The sequence below is a fragment of the Glandiceps talaboti genome, chromosome 21 (genome assembly GCF_964340395.1).
Source record: "Glandiceps talaboti chromosome 21, keGlaTala1.1, whole genome shotgun sequence".
In the NCBI taxonomy this organism is placed as follows: Eukaryota; Metazoa; Hemichordata; class Enteropneusta; family Spengelidae; genus Glandiceps; species Glandiceps talaboti.
Window position 1 is genome coordinate 9,981,540 of NC_135569.1, and position 23,511 is coordinate 10,005,050.

General features: G+C 33.8%; 1 protein-coding gene across 1 annotated transcript in view; it reads right to left on the reverse strand.

Moving 5' to 3' along the window:
- LOC144451098 (voltage-gated potassium channel subunit beta-2-like) overlaps nucleotides 1-23,511 on the reverse strand; it is a 144,654-nt gene that overhangs the window by 42,105 nt on the left and 79,038 nt on the right. Inside the window, exon 3 of the mRNA XM_078141870.1 lies at nucleotides 23,303-23,346. Coding sequence (XP_077997996.1) covers nucleotides 23,303-23,346 — 44 coding nt within the window. The remainder of the gene's footprint in view (nucleotides 1-23,302; nucleotides 23,347-23,511) is intronic.

Here is a 23,511-nt window from a genome sequence, read left to right on the forward strand (position 1 = left end):
TTACTTATTTACAACAATTGAATATGAATTTACATAGGTGTAATTCATTGTCTCTTATGTATGATATCAATTTCATATTAGACAGCAAATATTAAATATATGCAAACCTCACCTGATCACCTGAAAGTTAATTAAAAGTATTTGTTCTTGAATGCTGTGTAAGACTTCTCTACTTGATCAATGTTTCTCACTGACCATGCACGCAATAGCGAATCTCTAGGTTCAACATAAATTTCCTTCAATATGAATTTGGGATCGATTGTGGCAACATCATCTTTGGTTGGCCATTTAAAAGAATTATTAGCACGACTGTTCCTCATGAGAAAATGGGCACTGATAGCATGTGGGGTACACGAAGTGACTTCACCAGCAAACCAGTCATCTTCATAGGCAACTGCTATATATATGCCGGGTTGTATTGGTTGTGTAACCCCAAATTGTTCTGCGTGTGTTCTTGTTTCTCTTTTCTTCTTTCTCTTAGCTATTTGTTTTGTGTTGTTATTATCTACTACCTTCAAATTGTTATTAATGTCATCAACAAAGTTTGGTAGGTCACCTGTTGTACGAATGATACTATTTAGATTCTGTGCAAGTTGTGGTATTGTCAGTTTTTTCCCCTGATCCTGCCACTTCTTTAGCTTTTTGTTTACAAGTTTTGTCTTTAAAATATCAACATGAAACAAAATCTGGTCTTTCAGTGCTTTCACTTGTTCACTTCTCTTCATCTCTCTTAGTTTTTTCTCTACTTCGACTTCACTTTTCCAAACCCCATACTTATTTCTAATCCTGTGTTCCAATTGAACTGTCTTCTGTTGTTTTCTTTGTAGTTGTTTGTGTTTCTTCTCCATTCTCATTCTCTGTAATTGTCGTCTTTTCTTCATCAGATCCTTACTGTAATTTTGTTCTCTTTTTTTACGCTTTGGAGCTTCTTTTCTTGCGATCTTTAAGTATTTTGTCTTAATTTTTTGGGGAAGAGTAGTAATATATGCTGTGGTCTTATTTCTAGAATAACATATGATTCCTGCTTTTGATAATCTTCCTTTTTGAGGGGCTCTTCTTATCTGTCTATCAAGGTCAGAAAAGTCACTTTCAGATCTTATATTAGTCAGTGGTGCATTCCCCACCTCATCAATCAATGTACTATTGGGTTGGTTCTCGTTCCCCCCAGGTAGTTGATTCTTTAATTGTCTATCGACAACAGGGATCATAGATTTGCAAAAACACTGTAATGCTTTGGAGGTTAAGGCATCAAACTCTGTATCCCTTTCCTTTGGAAATAAGTGTGAGTACAAATCATCCTTGGTTACAGTTGTATCAGTTAAGTATGATGTTTCATTTAACAATGGTGATGGATCTATTGCATTGTCAGCTAAGCATGTTTTTAATTCTAGCCAGTGTGGGTTCATGTCATAGTAGTGAATATCTGTTCTTTCTAACAGACGCATTAATGGCCCAGATATTAATTTTGAGATGATACCGAGTGCCCTACACTCTGCCATTACCAATTTCTCATCTAAAATGGAACCTATTACACTTATCAATTTGTTCACAGAGTCAACTCGTCCTGACTTCAAAAAGTCAGAGATATGGTTTCTATGGTAATAGACGGCTGCGCCCTGATGAAATGCTATGTTAAATCTATGGTGTTGAAATGTTGTTAGATGATTTATTTCTTTTATTTCATCTAAGTAAGGGGCAAAATCAGTGAAAACTCCTGATTTCTGACATCCAGAGTTAGTGAAGGCTTTACTAGCTTGGTACAGAAGTGCAAAGCAGTGTGACTGGTTACCAAGTGGTCCCTTCTCTGTATTCAATTGATCTTTGTTTTCACTTTCAAAACATTTACTTGAGTTACTGACTGCTGTTGCCAAACCACTAAGAACATGCATACCACACAATAGGTGATTTACTGTTTTCATACTAGTTTTCTCAGATTCGTTTAACTTGTCCCAGTTCTTTTCCACTATTGGTAGTAATGTTCCTCTCAATTCTTCTAATTTGCTTTTGTATTTTTTGTTCACTACATGGCGATCGCTCATTATGTTTTTACTGTGGAGGAGCAGTTGTGCATATATTTCTTGACGTTCAATATCATTTTCAGAGATTGCCTCACTAAGCTCATGGAAGGTGTGCATGGTGGCTGATATATAGTCATCAGCACTCCCTCTTAAGAGTTCTTGAAACCCTAAAGAGAGTGATGTTTTATCAGGGAGTGTGACCTGGATCCCAGCATAATCAATAAACCTCTTTCTAGTACCATCTGAATGGAGAGTGTTTATTGGTGGTTGTTCTAGGATTTTGGAAGCTGCCTGGGCCTGTGCAATCACTAAAGCTTCGACTTGCATCATTGATGTCAGTGATTTGCTAGGTAGTCTCTCAACATCAACATTTAGGAGGTTTTTAAGTACAGATTTAACTATAGCAGAACAGCTTTCGATAGATACATTATGAGCCAGTAGATCATAGTATGTCTGACGTATACTGTCTGTATATTTTCCATCTTTGAATGTTTTTACATCTGGTTCATTGTCAAGCATGTCATTTATTTGTTCCTTGAGTTCTTGATTTTCATTTTCTAATTCAGATATTTGTTCTTTAGCATGTTCTAATTTCATTTGATCACTTCTCTCAATCGTCATAGCCTTTCGCTTCCAGAAGCTTTTATTTTTTTGGAGATTTTTCTTTTCTTTTAATATCTGATCCAGTTGTTTGTTGAGTTTCTGTGTTTCTTCTGTTACTTTATCTAACATTTCATTTTTGTCTCTGAGTTGTTTGCTCATCTCTGATATTTGATCATCACGTCGTTTTATTCTTTTGTTTACATTTCTAGATGATAATGATGCTATTTTCTCTTTCAACTGAGCAATGAGTTTTATCTTATGTTTGTACTTTTCTGACAGTTTCTCCATCTTTTTGTATTTCTCTAGAGCTGCTAATTTTTCCTCAGATAATTCCTCCATAGCTTGAGTTAGATTACTTATTTCTTCATAACTATCAGCTAGACTACATGTAAATCTTCCAATTAAATTTTCCAAATCTACGTTACTTGTGCCATCTTCTTGATTAGAAATTCCCCCACTCTCATCACCACTAACTCTATCTTGAACTCTTCTAGCTGGTGCCTTATAGGGTTGACTAAGAAAACTCTCTACATCATTACCACTTCGTTTAATTTTCAAATACCTATCATGTAGACGTGTCCATTGCTGGCTAACTGCTGTCACACTAAGGTCACTGGTTCCTAACATAAGTACACCTAGCCACTTCATAGCATGACTCCATGGAAGGTGTTGACTCACCAGGAAACTCCTTAATTCTAGTATGTGTCTAACTTCTAGGTTCATTGTACGATCTTCATTCTGAGGAAAGCTACATGTTTTCAATATCTCTGGTGTGATGTGTTTGTCTTGAAAAGTAGCTGATAATTTTGGTATGGAAGTGGTAATTGGAATATTAGCTTGCATAATATCTGCTTCATTCCCTTCCTGTCTTGCTCTATCTATCTTCTTCCTAACTTTTCTGACTAGATTGCTAACTTTGGATGGTAAGTTCAGGTTCGGCTCAAATAACCTAAGGACGCTAGGCAACACCTGCTGAACATTTGTACCTGTGGTCTGAAGCCCACTGTGTAGACTAAGAAGGAGCTCATTTGTCAAAGGAACATCACATCCTATCTCTACTAATGTTGTCTTTCCTGACAATAAACTTTCTAGTTTATCACAGATTGTGAGAGTAGTTTCCATACTCTAAGTAGAGAAAAATATATCGAGTTATTAAATTGTATATACCATTTCTACTACACATTGATCTGATTTAATATTATAGCATTTTTAAAGACCAAAAAATTACCTTCTCATAAGGCAAGTCTCCAGTGTTATCCTTAGAGTATATTAGAATGTATTTCCAACATAAAAGCAAATAAATTTGAACGTTACCAGTAGTATAAATTAAAATTTCGTTACTAATTACACGTAAAACTAAAAGTCACTTCGTGCATCATACTTCCGGGTTGACATAAGCATGTATACTTACTACGAAATGACAAACACAAAACCATTAGTAAAATAAAATAAAGTTCAAGATTTTTATTTTCAAACTGAACATCAATCTCCACTAAACATTCAGTAACTGAGTTCGTGTATTTAGAAATGTTCCTCAAAACACAAACTAGCAACACGGAACACGGAACGTGTAATTGTAGTACTACCATGGCTTCCAGTTCAATATGTAGACTAACTCAGTGTAAGTTGTAACGATAAAATTTACGATCATCACCGCATGTAGGAAGTACAAAAACATACAACACATTGCTTTCTTGTTGAATAACCTCATCGAAACAAAATGACACACGAACTAGACCCACAAACTAAAACGATTTGAAATTCAACGCACCGATATCAACATGATAACATTGCGTCATTGATTTTGACAGCCGCCATTGAGCTCACCCAGTCAGTTACGCCGAGCGCCCGGTCGAACGTTGACATCCAAATTTGTACAACGTTTTTATAAAGGGAGCTCGTCAATGACATACTAAATGAATAACTCAGAAACGTAGTTTAAATACCAACTGATCTAAAAATAACTGTTTAGAAAGACTACGTACCGTCTATAAATACGAAATCACGCGACAAAAACTTCAATCTTATTTTACTACTAGAAATGTCGGCCCATTCCTTATTAAACACATATCATCTTACAGCTAATTTTATTGGCTATAAATTCAGCTAGATTTGAAAGGTCTTATATGATTGGCTCTCCCTTCGCTATTCCCGTTTTCAAGAGACACCCCCGCCAGAATCAAGTGCCACGTAGTACGGCAATGGCGCGAAGTCGCCCAACATGCGACTTTCCCACCGGGCGTGCTTTTCGAAAACTACACAACATATGCTTTTAGGGCGCGAAATCATTGCAAATCTACCCCCTTTCAAAACTAATCGTAATTTTATCGCGTATAGACAACCGGAGTTGGTTGATATAGCAAATTAAAAATCGAATGAAGTTTACAGTGACCGTGAATTCGTATGGCCGCCATTTTGAATTCTGAACTCCCTAATGTATGTATGTATGTATGTACATTTTGTATGTATGTATGCGTACATACGTACATATATACATACATAAGAACATAGACAAACACACACACACACAACTTATACAAAGTGTTAGTACATGTAGTAATTCAACTACATTTGTACATGTATATATGTGGTATATATTTACATACCGGTATACCGGTATATAGAAGGGTGATTGCCATTACAGCTTGGCATCATTTCATTGGTTTCTTTTGTGGATATCATTTCTACATTTTGTATTTTTTACAAACCTTTTCTGAATATAATTACACTCCATTTTAAGGTTATTTTCTGAAATCTCAAGGGCATCTTAATTGAGATGTAGTCTTTTGTTGTTGTAGTATCAAATGAATAAATGCCTAAAATAATGATAAGAAGTATAAAAGTATCCTTTTATTAATAGTGGCACGTATGTTTGTTTTGTGGTCCAGAGATGATAATAGTCAATGGCATGGCAGCTAAAACAAGGTCTATCTCAGTCGGTTGTTAACAGTAAGCTATATATCTTGGGACTATCAAATCAAATATTAATGTCTATGAATATTGCAAGTAAAGACACGAAGAGGGATCATTGCATATACAACCAGTAACTCTTTGTGAGAGGCAGCAAACAGGTAAAATCTACACATTTTTTTACATACTCTGTGAATGTATTTAGTTGCCACACAAGAATTTAAAAAAAAAAAAATTTCATTTTGACTCCAGTTTTAATACTTCAGCTGATAATAACAATTTTTTAACTAAATAAAAGTGTATTTGAAGCCATATGAATATTGCAAGTTTACCTATTGATCGAAATAAACATGCTTTTAAAGTGGCCATATGGATGATGATTTGGTGGGTTTTTTTTTAAAAAAAAAAACAATTTTATCATGAATTTCTTCTGGAAAAATCAATTTGAACTAACATTGACCAAGTCTATGTTTGTGTGTCATTGCATTGCATTGCAAAAAGCCAAAAAATGTGTAAAAAGTTTGTTATTGTATGTACAGTCCGTAAACTGAAACCTTGTTTGCCCCTGTAGTAGAATCAACATACAAAAGTACCGAGTTATTTGCATAATTAATTAAATTAATAATATAAAAAAGTCAGATAAGTATTTCTACACAACATATATAGCGTTCTGCCACAAAGATGAATTATACCCATGGGGCATATTCAAATCTTACTTTGATTTGATATTAAAAAATAATCAAACCTTATCAGGGATAGTTATATTACATTTATCATGTTAGGGGTTCTTTCACTCTACTGGGAACAAACATAAATTTGATAGGAAAGAACACAAAAAGACCGTTTGGAAAGAGAAACCTTAGTTGGTGTAATGGGTTTTTGTTGATATCATATAACTGGTCAGTGTAATGTTCCTAATATGTTTGAACTCACTGAAGACAATGAATGCTTTGAAAAAAACATTCATTTGGCGGTATCGATTTGCGGAGATGATGCAATACAGATTTAATAAAAACTGTTGTGCAAGTTGAGGTGGTTGTTTCCTAATTATAGAACCAGGAAGTGCTGGCCAGAAGGCTGTATGGAATGTTTACAATTTGTCATCAAAGTCAGTCGTTTGACAAGATGAAGGTGTTGTTATACTTCAAAGATAACAGCAATTTTAGTAAAGCTGAACACAGTGGGATTGTACCACTTCAGACACCAGACTGTGGACAAACGGAACTTGTTACAAACAGGGAATTGTACTAGAAGTAGTACATATTGTATATATTATACAGCTAAAATGTAGGCTTGGTGTGCATGGGACATTACGTTTTTGACACAGAGCAAGACATATTTCAACTCTAGACTAACAATAACAGAGACGCAATAAACACAGCAGGATCCTTTGCCCAATCCCATTGAACACTGATAAGCATTGCTATTCTTTACAGTGCAGTAAAAACAGGCTTCTACTGAAAACATGATACATGGACTTGATGATTTTAATGGCTGCAATTGTTTATTTTCTGAGTGATAATCAACATATCAACTTGACTCTTCTACATCCCCACTGTGCCGTGGGCACCTATGTAATTGTTTCTTTTGAATTAGAAGTTGTTTGAGGGTGTGTTTTAAATGTCATGTTACATTCATGAGTGAAACACCAAGCCTACATCATTTTAGCTGCAACTGAAATATATACCTGCACTGAAGGTCGAAATGATATAATATATGATTAGTACCCAGTACACATAGGTGGTCTAAGGCCTTGGAAAGACATAGAGTGTCTTAAAATGGATAGTTACGGGTAAGTAGGTCCTTAAAATGGTAATTTCAAACCATTTTTGGACTCGTTTACTGCCGATATATATGGTAATTGCACACTTCAGCTGGAAGTGTTCTTCAGCCAGGTTCCATATCCTTGTGCAACCACATTTTATCTTATGAATAGCAAGTAGCTATATTAACAGTCATAATCTGAACATTTTCATCTCCATTTTAACTGTTACGTGTTAATAAGACTTGCAATCTCACATACCCTCTTGTAGATCTACATACACAGGACATAAAATATTGAATTCTCAAAAAAGAGGAAAGCGGTACGCTTCAAGTGCTTCCAACGTTACAAGCAAATTTTTTCTACAAACCATCAAATGGATAGGCGCAAGTACTACATTACAGAAAAATGGCTGGAGGCTAGAAAATGATTAAAGAGCTTGATAAGCAGCCTTGTGGACTCACAGAAAGAGCTGAATTATCTGTGGACAAGATTGTGCACAGCAATCCCATCAGTTTGGCTACTTCACACAGAGCAGTGATGGAGACATCCATTTTAGTTTTATATCAATTCAAATAATATGTGATGCATGCATGACATAATAGGAGAAACTTCGCACTCACTACATAAATAGTCTGATGCAATATCTGATAACATCATATACTGAGTGAATCTGTACCAAACAAAATCATCTTGTTATAACATAATTTGATGGTATCATATATAATTATATATTCTAAATGAATTAATGTTTCATATAAAATTGTGCTCTCATAACATGTTTTTCAAAAACCTGAATGTAAAATCACATGGAAGATGGTACAATGTATGTAGGAGTCATGAATATTCAGTGTTCATCTAATAAATATGCATGTCTGTTTATTAAGGCCCACAAGGCAAATTGTGACCAGTGTGAGAACAATAGCAGCGAAATAGATTTTCAATTTGATGTTTCTTGGCAAAACAGTGAAATACAAATGTAATGTGATGCAAAATCATGAAATTCCAGAACCCAAAATTTACGGAAACACCTTTATTTCCTGGAGTGGTATTCCCCTATTTATATACTGACCCACCTATATGTATTCCTGAAGACTACGACTCAGTCACAGCAAGAACAGACTAATCCACCCTACAGTTTCCGAGTATTAAAAATCTTGATATAACACTAACAACAGATAATTTAAGTTGTTATGTTGACCCCTATTAGAGAAACAACTTGTCAGGTGTTCATACTTGCCATTCATGTACATTGTACCAGCATAGTTTATGATAAGATTAATTTTCTGTATTTTGCATAATTGATATCAAAGCCTTTATTCATGTATTAAAAATTAAACATGACAAGCTCATCCGTAATTCATCAATATTTCATGTTAAATCTCGTGGAAAGATTTGCCAAAGGGTAATTCCTTCTGAAAGCAGGTGATTTCAATTTTTAAGCATGTTTACTTGCTTTATCATCCGTAACACAATGTTTAAAGAGGCAATATGGATAGGAATAGCAGATAATACACTCTCTGAGGGATTTTTTCTTCAAAAGATGACCTAGCTCTATTAACGTGTATGCTAAAAGGCATAGTTCGGATAAGGTTTTACATTTTGATTTTGAAAAAAACACATACACAAACAATTGTCAACAAAAGAATCATTCCATATATTCATTATTGTTCGAAATGGCCACTGATAATATCAAATTAACAAATGGACCTGGGATTGAAACCCTGGCCTTTAATGGTTGTTGGCATGATACATTATGGTTGGATACGATTTGATGACTGTACTGTTCCTGCTTGTCACAGAATAAATGAATGAATGAATGAATGAATGAATGAATGAGTGAGTGAGTGAGTGAATGAGTGAATGAATGGCTAGATAAGATAGATAAATAAATAGATAGAACTTCAGTGATACAGAATGGCACATCCTATAGCTAGGGGGTATGAAAGCAAGGGGGCAAGAAGGCGAGGGGCAAGAAGGCATGAATGAATAAAGGAAGGAATGCTGAGTCTGAATGGCATGGTTCTATTATTTTATGGACCTTTCATTCATCCCTACAATTCTCTGTATCAGTACCTGTAATAGCAGCTTACTTGACACTATAGGGTGAAAATAGAAATGAAGATTGCTAATCACACACACACACACACACACACACACACACACACACACACACACACACACACACACACACAGCAATGAGTATGTAGCACATACAACAGAAGTCATGGTGTTGACTAAGAAATCCTACAATTGTTATTTTTATGACATGCAGTAAAAAAAAATTTCTGATAACAAGACTTTTTATTGTATTATTGCATTTCATCCATGCCATCCATTCATAAAGTTGTCACATTCAGAGATATCACTGAACTCATAAGTAATACTTGTATATTGACACTGTAAGTGTTTTCCATGTGATAAGCAGAGTCTATTTTCAATCAAGAGGGATTTTTCCATTCCAGTGAAAATAAAGCATGAATTGTACAGTTGCCAGGAAAAATGGTTGGGTGGTTTTAGGATGATTGCGTAGTCACATTTTGGTGATGTAACATTGTACTTTGACTTGAAATGTGATTTTCTTCTTCTTCAGTTTGTTTTGGTATTGAGACAACACTTCCTGTTTTTGAGTGAAAACCACAGCAATTTGACATTGACACCTTGCATGTTTTTAAAATCATACACATATGATAAAGCATCAGTCAACTGAATGCAAACAAATTCTATACTATGATGATCATCCTATATCTTAGCTTTTCATGAGTGAAAATTAACCATTTTGAATATGCTCACTATTGACGAAGCCTTCAAATTTATGGACTTATTTCATATAGATTGTTTATTCATCTTTAGACCACTTGCCAAAATGACAGTTACATAAATTAGTATAGTGAAAGACAGAATATAGTTTAACAGGTATAAAGCTATGAAGTATTTTATATGGACGCTTGATATCGCTTGATAAGTTTCTACAACATTTTTCAACCTGCAACAGCATGTTTACATGTACGCTCGATGGTACACATTTTATGAGCGATGAGTGGCCATCTTGAAATTAAGACTGTTTCGACTCCAATATTTGATGTTGCCGTACACACATCGTTATATTGTATTCTGTTTTTCATTAAATTATAGAATTGTCATTTGGCCTGTGGTGTAAAGACAAATAAACATATTTATGGCCTTATCATGTTCATGAAGTCATATGAAAATAACCATCTGCTACAATGTGTTAAACACCTGTGAAAGGGCAGTGTACTGATGTGACATTTTTGTTTTCAAATACGCGTAATTTGAAAAGTTAAATATCACCTTCATTGTTAAAATGGCAGTTGTATAGATCACATGAATTCAATCATGAATAAATCATAACACATCTAAAATGTAACACCAGGATGTGACTGACAATTGCAATTACTGTCGTATTTAAAACATGGACTGTGATAGGGATTACATCAAGTACAACCGTGGGAGGAAAATTATGCGTAATGAGAAAGTCTGAAAATTAGATTCTCAATTTGTCTGGGGAATAACATGTAAAGGCTTCAAATCATGTATTGTTAATATGGTAGAGATTCATTTGACATACATGTGAAGTGACAGCATTTGTGACCTCCATTGAAGTACTAATATTCATTAATTGCTTCCACACCAATATGATGTACTTTTAATATGACATATCAATGATCATCTTCAATAAAAAGTTTTTAGTAATACTGTTCTTCCATGATCAATTATGCTTTCACATTAAATTTAATGCTCAATGAGAACTGGTGAAATATCTGTGTGTACTCCCTGCATATGTTATTTCTTGTACATAATTACCTTGATTTTAATCACTTATATGCTCTTGTGCTATATTTCAGACTGTTTTGATTACTGTACTGATGTACAACACAACAAAATGCACCCAACACAATGCAATGCAACACAACACAACATAACACAACACAACACAATGCATACAACACAACACAACACAATGCAACGACATACAACACAACACAACACAACATAATGCACCCAAAGAAACACATCAAAACTACACAACACAATTTCAATTTGACTCTCCACAATAGGCAGTTCTTTACATGAGCGTAAATATAATCTTAACAAGGGAAACAGGAGTTTTATGGGAAATGACACTCACACACTGCACAAAAACATACGTGACTACTTGAATACCTATTATAGGTAACTTTATTGTATCTGACCCTTTTTACACAGTGACAATTTTCATTTTAATAACTATTGAATTCATTGAATTGTCATTTCAGTGTGTGAGAATCATTATAAAATTCTTCAGTTTTTACTTTACTCCCAAGTAAAGAACTCTATTTCTAGGACATTAAAATCTAAAATGTATTGTATTGCATTGTATTGTACTGCATTGCATTGTAGTCTTAATTCTTGTACAATATATATTACAAATGGTATTATAACTTATAAGCACTGATTAACCACCTAAATTCATGCATACATGCATTCCATGATGTATGCCACGATGCATTTCTGTTCTAACCCCAAGGAATTACATACTACTAGCAAGTCATATTTGACAGGTAGTATTCTGTTCCAACTCAAGGCAATTAACATTTCATCTAAACCATCCAAATACAACAAAGTTACACTTGCAAATCAAACCACATAATACAATATACATGCATGCTACGATGCATTTCTGTTTTAACCCCCCCCCCCCCCAAGGAATTACATACTACTGCTTGCAAGTCATATTTGACAGGTAATATTGTGTTCCAACTCAAGGTAATTAACATATCATCTAAACCATCCAAATACAACCAAGTCTAAGCTTGTAAATCAAACCACATAATACAATATACATGTATTCCATGATGAATTTCTGTTTTACCCCAAGAAATTACCAAGATACATTGACAAAAAATTGTGTCCTGATTCAAGGGCCCTTAGGCACCATCTCATTAAACCATCTAAATACAACAAATTGTTAAGCCAAAGAAAAAGAATTGTTTCTGGTCAACACGCATCACTTAAATACCCTCATGACAGTCTTTTTGTGTGTGTTTGTCCCACCACCACCCCATGCAGTGTGCAGATCCAGGGGAAAACAAAAAAATAATCTCCCTACATGTACATCAGTGGAGACAACTACATAGCCAATCATGACCAAGCAAATGATATCTGCCACACATACACACTTGCTTTAAAGTACTAACTAAAAAGAACAGTAACTACCATATATAGTAGATAGAATGACAGGTTTGTTGAGAATAACAAAAACAAAAACAAAACAAAAATCGCATTTTCGTACAAAATGTCCTGACCAGTAACAATTCTTTCTTTTTTGAGGGCATTACTAAGGTTAGATTCAAACTTTGCACATAATACAAACTCCAGTGTAATTAAAAAGAAAGGCCCTGCATACAAATCAATAATATATATGCATATGTACAGCCACCATGAGGATTTACCAGACATCAGTACCAATTTAAATTCAAGCTTTCATGAATAACTGAACATCTCAGAACATACATGCAAATTTACATTGTGTATGCATCAAGTGATTCCATCTAAAACCAAGTGCATACAGGGAATAGTACACTATACCTCGAAAAACAAATTCCATAATCCTTATACATGTATCATGTTTCAAAGTCCTCCATTTTTAAAACTCTCTATATTGCAAAGTATAACTAACGGTTCTAGTTTTGTATAAAAATTTACAAGCTACCGGTATATCACATGTATTGAAAGTCATGTAAATGTTTTTTTTATAAACAAGTCTACATGTATGTTTGATAATTTCTGATAATGAGTTGTCTCCATTTCATCTGTCATTTACAATATTTGTTTATATTCGTTCAGTGTGTCTTTCATACACATTATTATCTGAGTTTTCATTTTTATCCATTTTTAGCACTGTACAGCATCTCTAAACCCTTTCACCACCGATTCCCTCAATTGAGGGAACGCGCTAGGGCGCCCACCGATTCCCTCAATTGAGGGAACGCCAGAGTTCATTCACCTACCTCGCCGTTATGCCGTTAAACGGCAGCTATTGCTGCAAAAATTGCTGCCATAACTAGTTCCACACATGCGTATTAGCCTTGTTTATCTACACTGCCATTTTGAAAGCATGACAGTGAACGATATCAGGAGTACGATCCAAATGACGAGCGATCGTAATTTTATGTGCGTTTTTCGCTCACAAAATCGAATTTCAACATGGCGGAAGTAATTAACGGCTCTCATAACATGGTGTACGATATAAATTATGTCACTATCTTTGGATATTTCGACAGAATTTGACTCGAAATACATCGTTGAATACAAGTATTTAGCTATGGGAACACATTGTACTTGTATGTAAGCATCAAATTCCCGCTAAGGCCGTGTGAGCTGCCGACGGCAGTTTATGGTTGAATTTTTGAATGTCGTTCAAATTTACGCAATCTTGTGACCGTGCCGACGCCCATGCTAACGTTCTGGGGGTAATTTTTGGCAATATCATGGATTATTTTGGTTTTATTTCTTTTTGTTACGGCTCAATAATGACTTGTATTTGTATTAGCTCACTGTGTAGAGGTCAGTGGAGGGAAACTTACGCTTGATGTTGGCGATTTTCCGATCGGATTTTTTACGTGCGTTTTTCAATGTAAAATTCAAATTTCAACATCGGCGAAGCAAAATCTGTCTCCCCTAACATCGTTTGCAATGTAAATAAAGGTGCTGTTCGTAGAAATGTCCACTCAATTTTACTATGAATACGATGTTTTATACAAGGAGATGGCTGAGTGAACTCGATGCAGTATATGGAAGGATCAGATTATCGCAACGTAACTTCAAAGTCCCGACTGCATATTTGCTTTTGTGGGTAAGCATGTCGGCAAAAAGCGTCACGTTGGCGTCCCGATTTGGACTCGTATACTACCAACTTGTGGGCATTTTTTACTGATTTTGAGGATAAATTTGGTGATAATTTTTTGTTGTTCTGTCAAAAAATGATATATAATTACACAAACTGATTTTTCTGAAGGTATTGGGGCGACGACTTCAGATATTTTTTACCCTTCATTGCCGGTGCGGGGGCCGACTATTGCGTCGTAATCGGATTATTAGGCCGTTAATTATTTTCGTTCAAATTTAATACGACTGAAAATAACATTTTCTGACAAATTTTCGCCGATTTTGACCATTTAGTCAGTATACAGAAGTTTTGTAAGAACATGAATGTTGGTATTTTGAATTTTGTTTGTAATATAAATATTTTGTTTATTTGTGATATGTCAATAAATAAACAACCAGTGTTTGTTTTATTAATATTTTGTTACTTTAATCCATATTTCGGTTGTGTGTGTGATATTTGAATGCATGTATTTGCAACTATGATGTAGAAAATTTATTTTCCATTCAAATGATACCTTATTTTTCAAAAATAAGCAACTCTAAGTATTTTTATATCAGTTTGATTACACCACACTCACTCTCACATTATGTCAGTGAGGGGGCTGGTGGAGAACACACAATCCCATGAGGCAAGTGGTGGTGAAAGGGCTAAGCAATCTTAATTTGATGGCGCTTCATAATCATTTTTATTATATTATTGTTATTAATATTATTATCACACTATCCCATCTTATCCTAGAAATATTGATCTTGCTTGCAAATCATTTTCATTTTAATAATTAAATGTTTACTTGTAAGGAACAGTCTAGCTTTGAAATGTAACATTAGATTATCATATTTCCTCAACTGTCTACAATGTACTTGCATAGAATTGTCATGTTTTGACTTTAAAATATTCATGTATTTATATGTATATACATATCATCCTCAATAACAAAGTATATTATTCTTTGCAAATCACATGAGGCCAAAAAGCATTTCATTTAAACTGTCTACATCTACTTGCTTGCTTGGAATTGTAGAGCTTTCAAATGTATAAACATCAATTATCATATCATCTGAACTGTCTACATGTACTAGCAAGGAATACTTCGGCTTTGAAATGAAAATGTGTATACATATAAATTACTACATTATGTACACAGTATGTAAAGATCACCAGTATGTCTGCTAATGAGAGCTAAATTTTGTTGTTGTCAGTCAAAATGAGAAGAATTGGGATTTGTTGTATGTCACCACATAGTAAGAGATAGGTGAACCCCAAATTTTGGTGCATCACTAGAAATTGTGTGTCAAATTAGCTAATAGAGGGCACAGTGAAGATCACCCTTTGCCATCTACATGTATGCCTCAAAACAACAAGGTATGATCATCCTTGCAAATCACAGGAGGCCAGGCAACATTTCATTTCATCCTGACTGTCTACTTGTTATGTGTGAATGGCCTAAATGTATGTACACTACACGCATCAAATTAAACTATATGCCATCAAATTCATCCAATAAACCACGACCTAGGTTGGTTATCCAAGGCAACATTTCATCTAGACTGTCTGCTTAAGAATGGTCTAAATTTATGCTATGCTATAGTAGATGTATATATTATACTATGTTGTATATATGCTATTAAATTCATCCAACAAACCATGACCTAGGTTTGTTATCAAGACAACATTTCATCTAGACTGTCAAATTAGAAAGAAAGGTCATGTTGCAATCAAACAATATATAAATATAATTTACAAGTGTGTGCCTGTGTGTGTGTAGGTTTGCATGAGTGCACGCATGCACATGCATACACACACACACGCATATTGAGAAACTGCACACACCCTCCCTCCCTCAATATCAACTTAATTTTAGGTGAATACCAATTTAAAAGAAACTGTGAAGGAAGGGAAAGTACATATACATGTGAACCATTGGAGTATTAACTACAGTAATAGTTATAATCCAAGTTCAAAATATTTCATACACACATTAATTTTTTTACACATGTTCACTGCACTGACCGAAAAAAGGTTGAAAATGAGTATGAAAGGACTGCTTCTCTTTTTGTGTGTAATTTGTAAATACTAACACAAATGAAACCTGGATAGTCTCAAATAAAACAGCGCAAAGGGTTTCCAGAAATTCTGACTAGCTTTCAGCCTGTTGATCCTCTTTCTCCCAACTTGTAATTATAAATGTACTTTTTTACTAATAATACACCCTTGGGTGAAAGAGGATAGACCTGTTGGCAGTTCCATGATGCATTGCTCATCTCTCCATACAATGCCATGTATTGTGTATGCGCTGAGGGGTTTGCACGTGCTACTGAGGGGGATGGTTGTCACCTGACCATACCCTGGGTTCACCTGTAAAATCACTGTCTGTCATTGACGGTATTTAGTCTTTGTTCTATAAAATCACTCATAATCAAAGAGGTTAACATGTGCGACATAATCTCACGCAATGCATCTTGGATCCGAAAAATTGACTATTGCATATAACAGACCCTCCTCAACAGGTCAGTATTTATAAAACAGAAAAGTTATATGTACTTTCATTCATATGTAAGAGCATTTCCCCCGGGATGAATTTCTCTTTATCTGCATTCCTTAATTACATCATTGAATTTTGTGGATGAGCAATTTGCAATTGATAGGTTAACGAGCATGTCAGATATTGTAATCAAAATGATTCATTCTGTTCATTTCAATCGAAGGTCATCACAATGTACATATATTTGATCTTACAATATAAATGTATTGTAGGCAAGTCATTCACACCATTGCGTTTGATAATTCTTTTTTTTTTTAAATCCGAGAATATTTAGTGAAATTATAAAAATGGAAACAAACATATAGTCAAATCAATTTCACAAAATATTGTGAATTTGTGTATGCAATCCATAAAAAATAAAGTGGAAAATTGATTGTTATCTGTCTGGGTTAAAAAAATGGATTAAAATATCGAAGAAAAACAATGGCATAATCTAATAAAACCTTTTAATAAATTTTCTTAATTGAATTATGGATTGTTTTTCAATCAATGTTTTGGCTAAGCTTTCAGATTTCCAGTCTAAAAATAATAGACTAATCTGATAAAATTACTTGTTGCTGTACATTGACGTATTATAAATGTGAGTGGTAACCGATGTCAAATATCAGTAAAATTTGGGTACCTTTAAAGCAGAATACACCTTAAGAACAAAGCTCTGAAAATCTCTCCAAACCTATGTCCATATGATATGAAAGCTTCCTTCTAGTTTTTTTAAACAAATAAAAGAAAATTTGGGGTTCACCGTCTCATTTACAAGGAAATTGACAGTCAGTCATTTTCCCATAGCATATTGGATTCTAAAATGGCTTGATTTTGATAAAACTCTGAGCTCTATTTCAAAACTGTATACTGTGACCAGATTATTTTTCTTGACTGTAACTAAAAAGTACCAGCAAAAGTTTAAACAGTTTATTTCTGAGATGCATTTCATGTTAATTCTACTATAATAATAACAAATGTAATAGTAAATACATTGTAGTATACTGGGCCAGTAAGGTTACAATAATTTTTAAGTATAACATATTGATAGTAACTGAATTTAAAAGAGAGAAAAATAACTGCTTCTCACCTATCTTCCAAATAATTATTTTGTAAAATCAAATACAACACCACATGTATGTCAGTGCTATGAATGATTAAATTTAATAATATAATGAATCATACCGACACAGAAATAAACACTTGCTCCTCTTGTTTCCTCAAAACTAATAACTTTCTAATAAAATATTGCAATAAGTTAATTGTATGACCTATTAGAGTTGGTAATCAAATCAATATAGAAATCGCGGGGAATAAAAAATATTACATGTTCATTTCTCTTGAAAACTAATAATAATAAAAATTGCAGTAAGTTAAGAAGTAATGATTGACTCATCTATGTAAGCAATAAACCTTCCCTGGGGATGGTATACCAAGAGGTTTTGACCAGTGAACGCAAGTTAAGAAGTAATGATTGACTCATCTATGTAAGCAATAAACCTTCCCTGGGGATGGTATACCAAGAGGTTTTGACCAGTGAACGAAATATATGCACGAGCGATAGTGAGTTCATATATTGAGTTAATTGGTCAAAACTGAGTCGTATATCATCCCCAGGAGGTGGGTTTATTACTATTATTGCCTCTCACTTCAGAACACTGAAAACATTTTGTCAAAAAAAAAATATTACAATAACTAAATTGAACCAATTAGCTGATAATCATGTGAATTTAAAAGAGAGATTTAACAAACAATTGACTCAACTTTCGTTAGAAACAATAATTCTGTTAGAATTTATTGCAATAAGTTTATGATCTGACCAATTAGCTCTGCTAATCAGTTGAAATCAGAGGTATGAAGGAACACAACCATCACTAAACTCACACCTCTCTTGAAAACTACAAATATAACTATATGTCCAAATATAACTATATGTCCAAATATAACTATATGTGGGTCATGATGGGTGAATGGTTAGCGTGACCGGCTTGGAATCTTGCAGGTTCGAGCCCTGTCGCTGCCTGCTGTTTGTTTCTGAGTGGCTAAAGTCCTTGGGCAAGATTTGAACCACGACTGTGCTTCAGTCAATCCAGCTGTATAATTTGTGACCTGGTAGGATGTAGGTTGCAATGTGAAGGCTTTAATCCTATGTGCTGAAATGGCTGCAATGGATTGTATGCTCCCCGGGGAGTTGTGGTTGTGCCGTTCTGATCCGAGCCAGGGGTAATAATTGTAAAGCGCTTTGAGCATGGTGTGGGAAAGCGCTATATAAGAACCCAACATTATTATTAATAGTTATTCATCTAATGATTGGTACACAAATAAATGTAATTAAGCAAATGGGAAGAGGCAAATTTTTAGCCTTGAAGTCACTAGAAAATTAACATTTTTGACAAATAAAATATTGCAATTAGTTTTGATATTCCAATGATTTAAGAGTCTCAAGTCACTAGAAAATTAATGATAACTGACTGCATAATATAAAATATTGCAATAAGTATTGATCAAATAAAATATTGCAATAAGTTTTGATTAAAAAAAATATAACATGTTTTCAAATTGATTAAATAAAATATTGTAATAAGTTTTGATTTTATACTGAAATCAATGTAAGAAAAGATGATAACATGCATTTGATGCTCTATGTAATGAGTAATTTTCACCGAGATATATACATCGATCTGTGTAGTTTAGTTATATTCATAGATGACATTTTAGTGACAGCACTGTTAGAATTAATCATGGAAGAAAATTAATGAAATGGTTTGATTTATTACTTGTTGTAAATATAGTATTTCTAATTTGCATACCTAATAATGAACGGAGAGAATAGAGACAGCCAGACAAACAGATAGATAGAGACAGAGGAAGAGAGACAGAGACAGAGAGAGGAAGCCTTTATGTGTGTATAATGTTTGAATTCTAGACATTTATGACATACATGTACATACGCAATGTAAAATGTACTCTTTGTCCGTTTGAAATACAAATAGAAGTTGACAGGTTTTACCACAGACACACACAAACCATGTCATTTCTCTCACTCTCTGTTCATGTTTCAGGAAACACAAAGATTGTATGTTTGAAGTGATTACTGACACTGCTTGTACTTGAGAACTTAGTTGCAATTATTATTTTATCCATATCATTGTTTTTATGATGTACAGTAAATATACCTACGATATCAAAATATATAATACTAGTATGCTCAAATAAAATGAACATTGTAGTATTATGTAGTTTTCATGTGAAGAGTACTCTCATGTTCCAACTGTTAAAATTTATTTCTGTTAACATTATAACCATGATTTTTTTTAAATAAAAAATAAACACATAAACTAGCCACTGTACTATGAATATTTCAATGTTTAATACATTTTCTGAATCCAGCACCTATTGTCATGGAAAGTGGAGCTCAGTCTCATTGAACTATTTGAGTTAGAAGTGTATATGATTCACAATGATATTACTTACGGACAGAATCTCTGATTCACAATGCACATTTCATTATATATACATGTATACAACAATAAAACACATATCAAATCACTACATTACTTACGGACAGAATCTCAGTGTAAAGTTCGTATAGGGTACAGGATACAGTCTAGTGAAATTTGACAATACAACTGAGAGTAAAAAAATACACATTGGTGTACATGTAATGCATCATCTAAACTACAAAACGTAGTACCTGTCACTTGACCACAATATTCATTAGCTTTGTACTAAGGTCAAATGAACCTGAAGGTTTTAACACATAAGGAGATTAACTTAATAAAGAACCACTGCAATTTTGATTAGTTCTGGTCCTGATTAGAATGACTAATTCCCAAAACCTATCAATCTACCTATTATTCCTTTTTTGAATTGGAAGAGAACGGTGATTGATATTAAGAGGGACTGACAGGGACATTCATATCGGGGTCTTAGAGATGAAATTCTTGGATTGTCGCAAAAAGGACACTGCAAAAGTATTTGCCAAGTGTTTTCATTATATCAAGAATGAAAGTTAGTAGAGGTTTGGCGACGATCAGATACTGTCCTAGTTCTAACCATAAATGATGTCAACTGGCGATCCGCCAGCGTTACTCCCATAACCTGGAAGGCAGCTTCCAGGAAACCAAAGTTTTGAGGTTCTGGGGAAAGTATGGTTGCAAAGCTGAATTAAACCTCTCCCACGTCATACCTTGAATCATGATATACATGCATGATGAAAAATGTCTAAAGGCCAGTTTGGATTAACATTTAGGAGGGAACCATGGTTGTCTACTATAGTAGCGTTTACATTGGTCCATTCTACATATATGTAATCCATACCGGTATGACTCTATTGATAACAATAATGCAAGATCCTGAGATTGAATCATGGGAAGGTAAATTATTGTATTTAAGTTTCTATTTAAATTTCTTCATGTGTGATGTTTTTTCCATCTGATTTTAAAAAAGGAGAAGAAAAGCATGCTAATTTTTAAGATCAAAATAGACAAGGTCACTCCAAAACCTCACATTAGAAATACGCAATGCATCTTGTCAATTACAATACTAGAAACTAGTCTAAGAGTAATAACAAATATACTACAAAAAAAGAAATAATGTCTCTGCCAACCATGCCTAATGAAGTATATAGCGTAACATATGATATATTTTGTGGATTACAAAAATTGGAAAGGTATTATACTTATTACTCGAATAAATATTGTTACTATTAACCAAGCCTAATGAAACAGAATGCCTAGCATGTTATATACCGGTATCTTAATAATCTTAGAAAGATAGTAAATTACAAAAATAAGATAAAAGTATATAGAAATCTAATATCAAAATAAATATTGTCACTTTGAATCAAACTTTATGAAACAGACAGCCAAACGTGATAAAATAGCTAAATGATCTTGTAAATTACAAAAATGGGAAAAAACGTATATATTCACATGTAATATCAAAAAAAATATTGTCACTTTGAACAAAACTCGATGAAACAGACAGCCAAAAATGTTAAAATAGGTAAATGATCTGTGAATTACAAAAATTTGAGAAAAGCATATTCAAATGTAATTTCAAAATAATTACTGTGACTTTGAACTCGAAGCAAATCCAATAAACAAACCGCTGAACATGCGATAGTGTGAATGACAAAGATAAAAGAATGTGTATTCAAAATGTAATGTTGAACCAAGCCTAAAACAAATCTCACAGCCTTAACTAGTGTATATACCTTGTACATACACGTATATCTCATTGTGAATTTAAAAGTTAAAAAAAAAAATATAATACTTATTGGAATACATTATAGCATTGCTTTTAACCATTCCTTTCAATATACAAGAAAAAGATTTATGTATCTAAGTAATCTTGTGGATTAGAAAAATAGGAGAAAAGTATATTATTCAAGTGTGTTATCGAAATAAATATTGTCAGTGTCATGGCACCATATAGCTAGCCTACTAAAATACACAACTTTACATGTTGTATATTTTGCAATTTTAAAAACATTGAGAATGTATTATAATCAAACTTATTATTGAAATAATTACTGTCGCTCTGACCCAGCCTCATAAAACACAGCCTAACATGTAATAAACATTTTGAATTATAAAAATTGGATAAAAAAATAATAACACTTATGATTGAAATGAATGTCAGTTTGAACATCGCCGAGGCTAATAAAACTTGTATGTTATACATCTTGTAAATCACACAGGGCCATAAAATACTGAGAGGACTCTCTATGGAGTAAGCCTGCACAGATAACTGATGACACGGTCAAGAAAATAACACAGCCGTCCTCAATACATTGGAACTTTGAATGTCACAAGTATAGTACAGTGACATGCAACACTGCATCTAGAGGAAAATTTACTGACAGGGATGTACGTGAAGAAATTCTGTAATATTGTCACACAGCAAGTCAACATAGACTTAAGTAGGTAAAATACAATAACGTGACGATTGCAGCGTTCATTTTTTTTTTAAGATTCATGATTCTGAGTGCTTTTAACACCTGTGTACGTGAACAGCATAGACCAGATAGTGGTCTGATCAATCTCAATGCCACCTTATATATTTACTCCTAGTATTGAGTCTGTTTGTAGTGGAAACTCTGTATGTCATGAATAATTTTGAATAAATGTCACATGATTCACAATTCTGTCAAAGTCTAAATAGAGACATACTTTATAACAAGACATGAGGTCACATGATTTGTACAGCAAAATATATATATAATCTATGTATGTTTGGAGTACGGAGGAAATATTCAGATAGAGTACGTCAGATATACTTAAACACACTCAAAACAACAATCTTTCAATATCCTTGTGTTACTCTCATCATTTCTTACCTGCACAAAAATAAACACTTACAATGAAAAAATCTCCAAATATTCAAAAACTTTTAACTGTTGGATAAAGCTCTTTCCTTTTTAGCCAAATCTGATGCATAAATTGTAAACAATATTTATGAAAATGGTAAATGTATGCCGAAATTTGGCGGGAATAATGCAACATGAAATAGTAGGAGATTGGAATTTGGTGAGAATTTTGGAGTTCAATAACACGAAGTGTATACTAGAATGATAGTATAATGTTGGTACTTACCTAAGCCCAGGCAGGAAACCTTGAGGCCAGACTTGCCAAGATTTCTGTAAAGCATAGAAGGAGCAGTCATATTGTTAATAATAACATTAACAAGAAAGAGAGAGAGTCCAGTAGTTGCGTACACCTAAATATGGAGGTGTGACTGAGTGAGAGATTCGTTAACAGGTTGGGTAGACCTAAACCTGGAGATGCGACTGAGAGATTCGTTA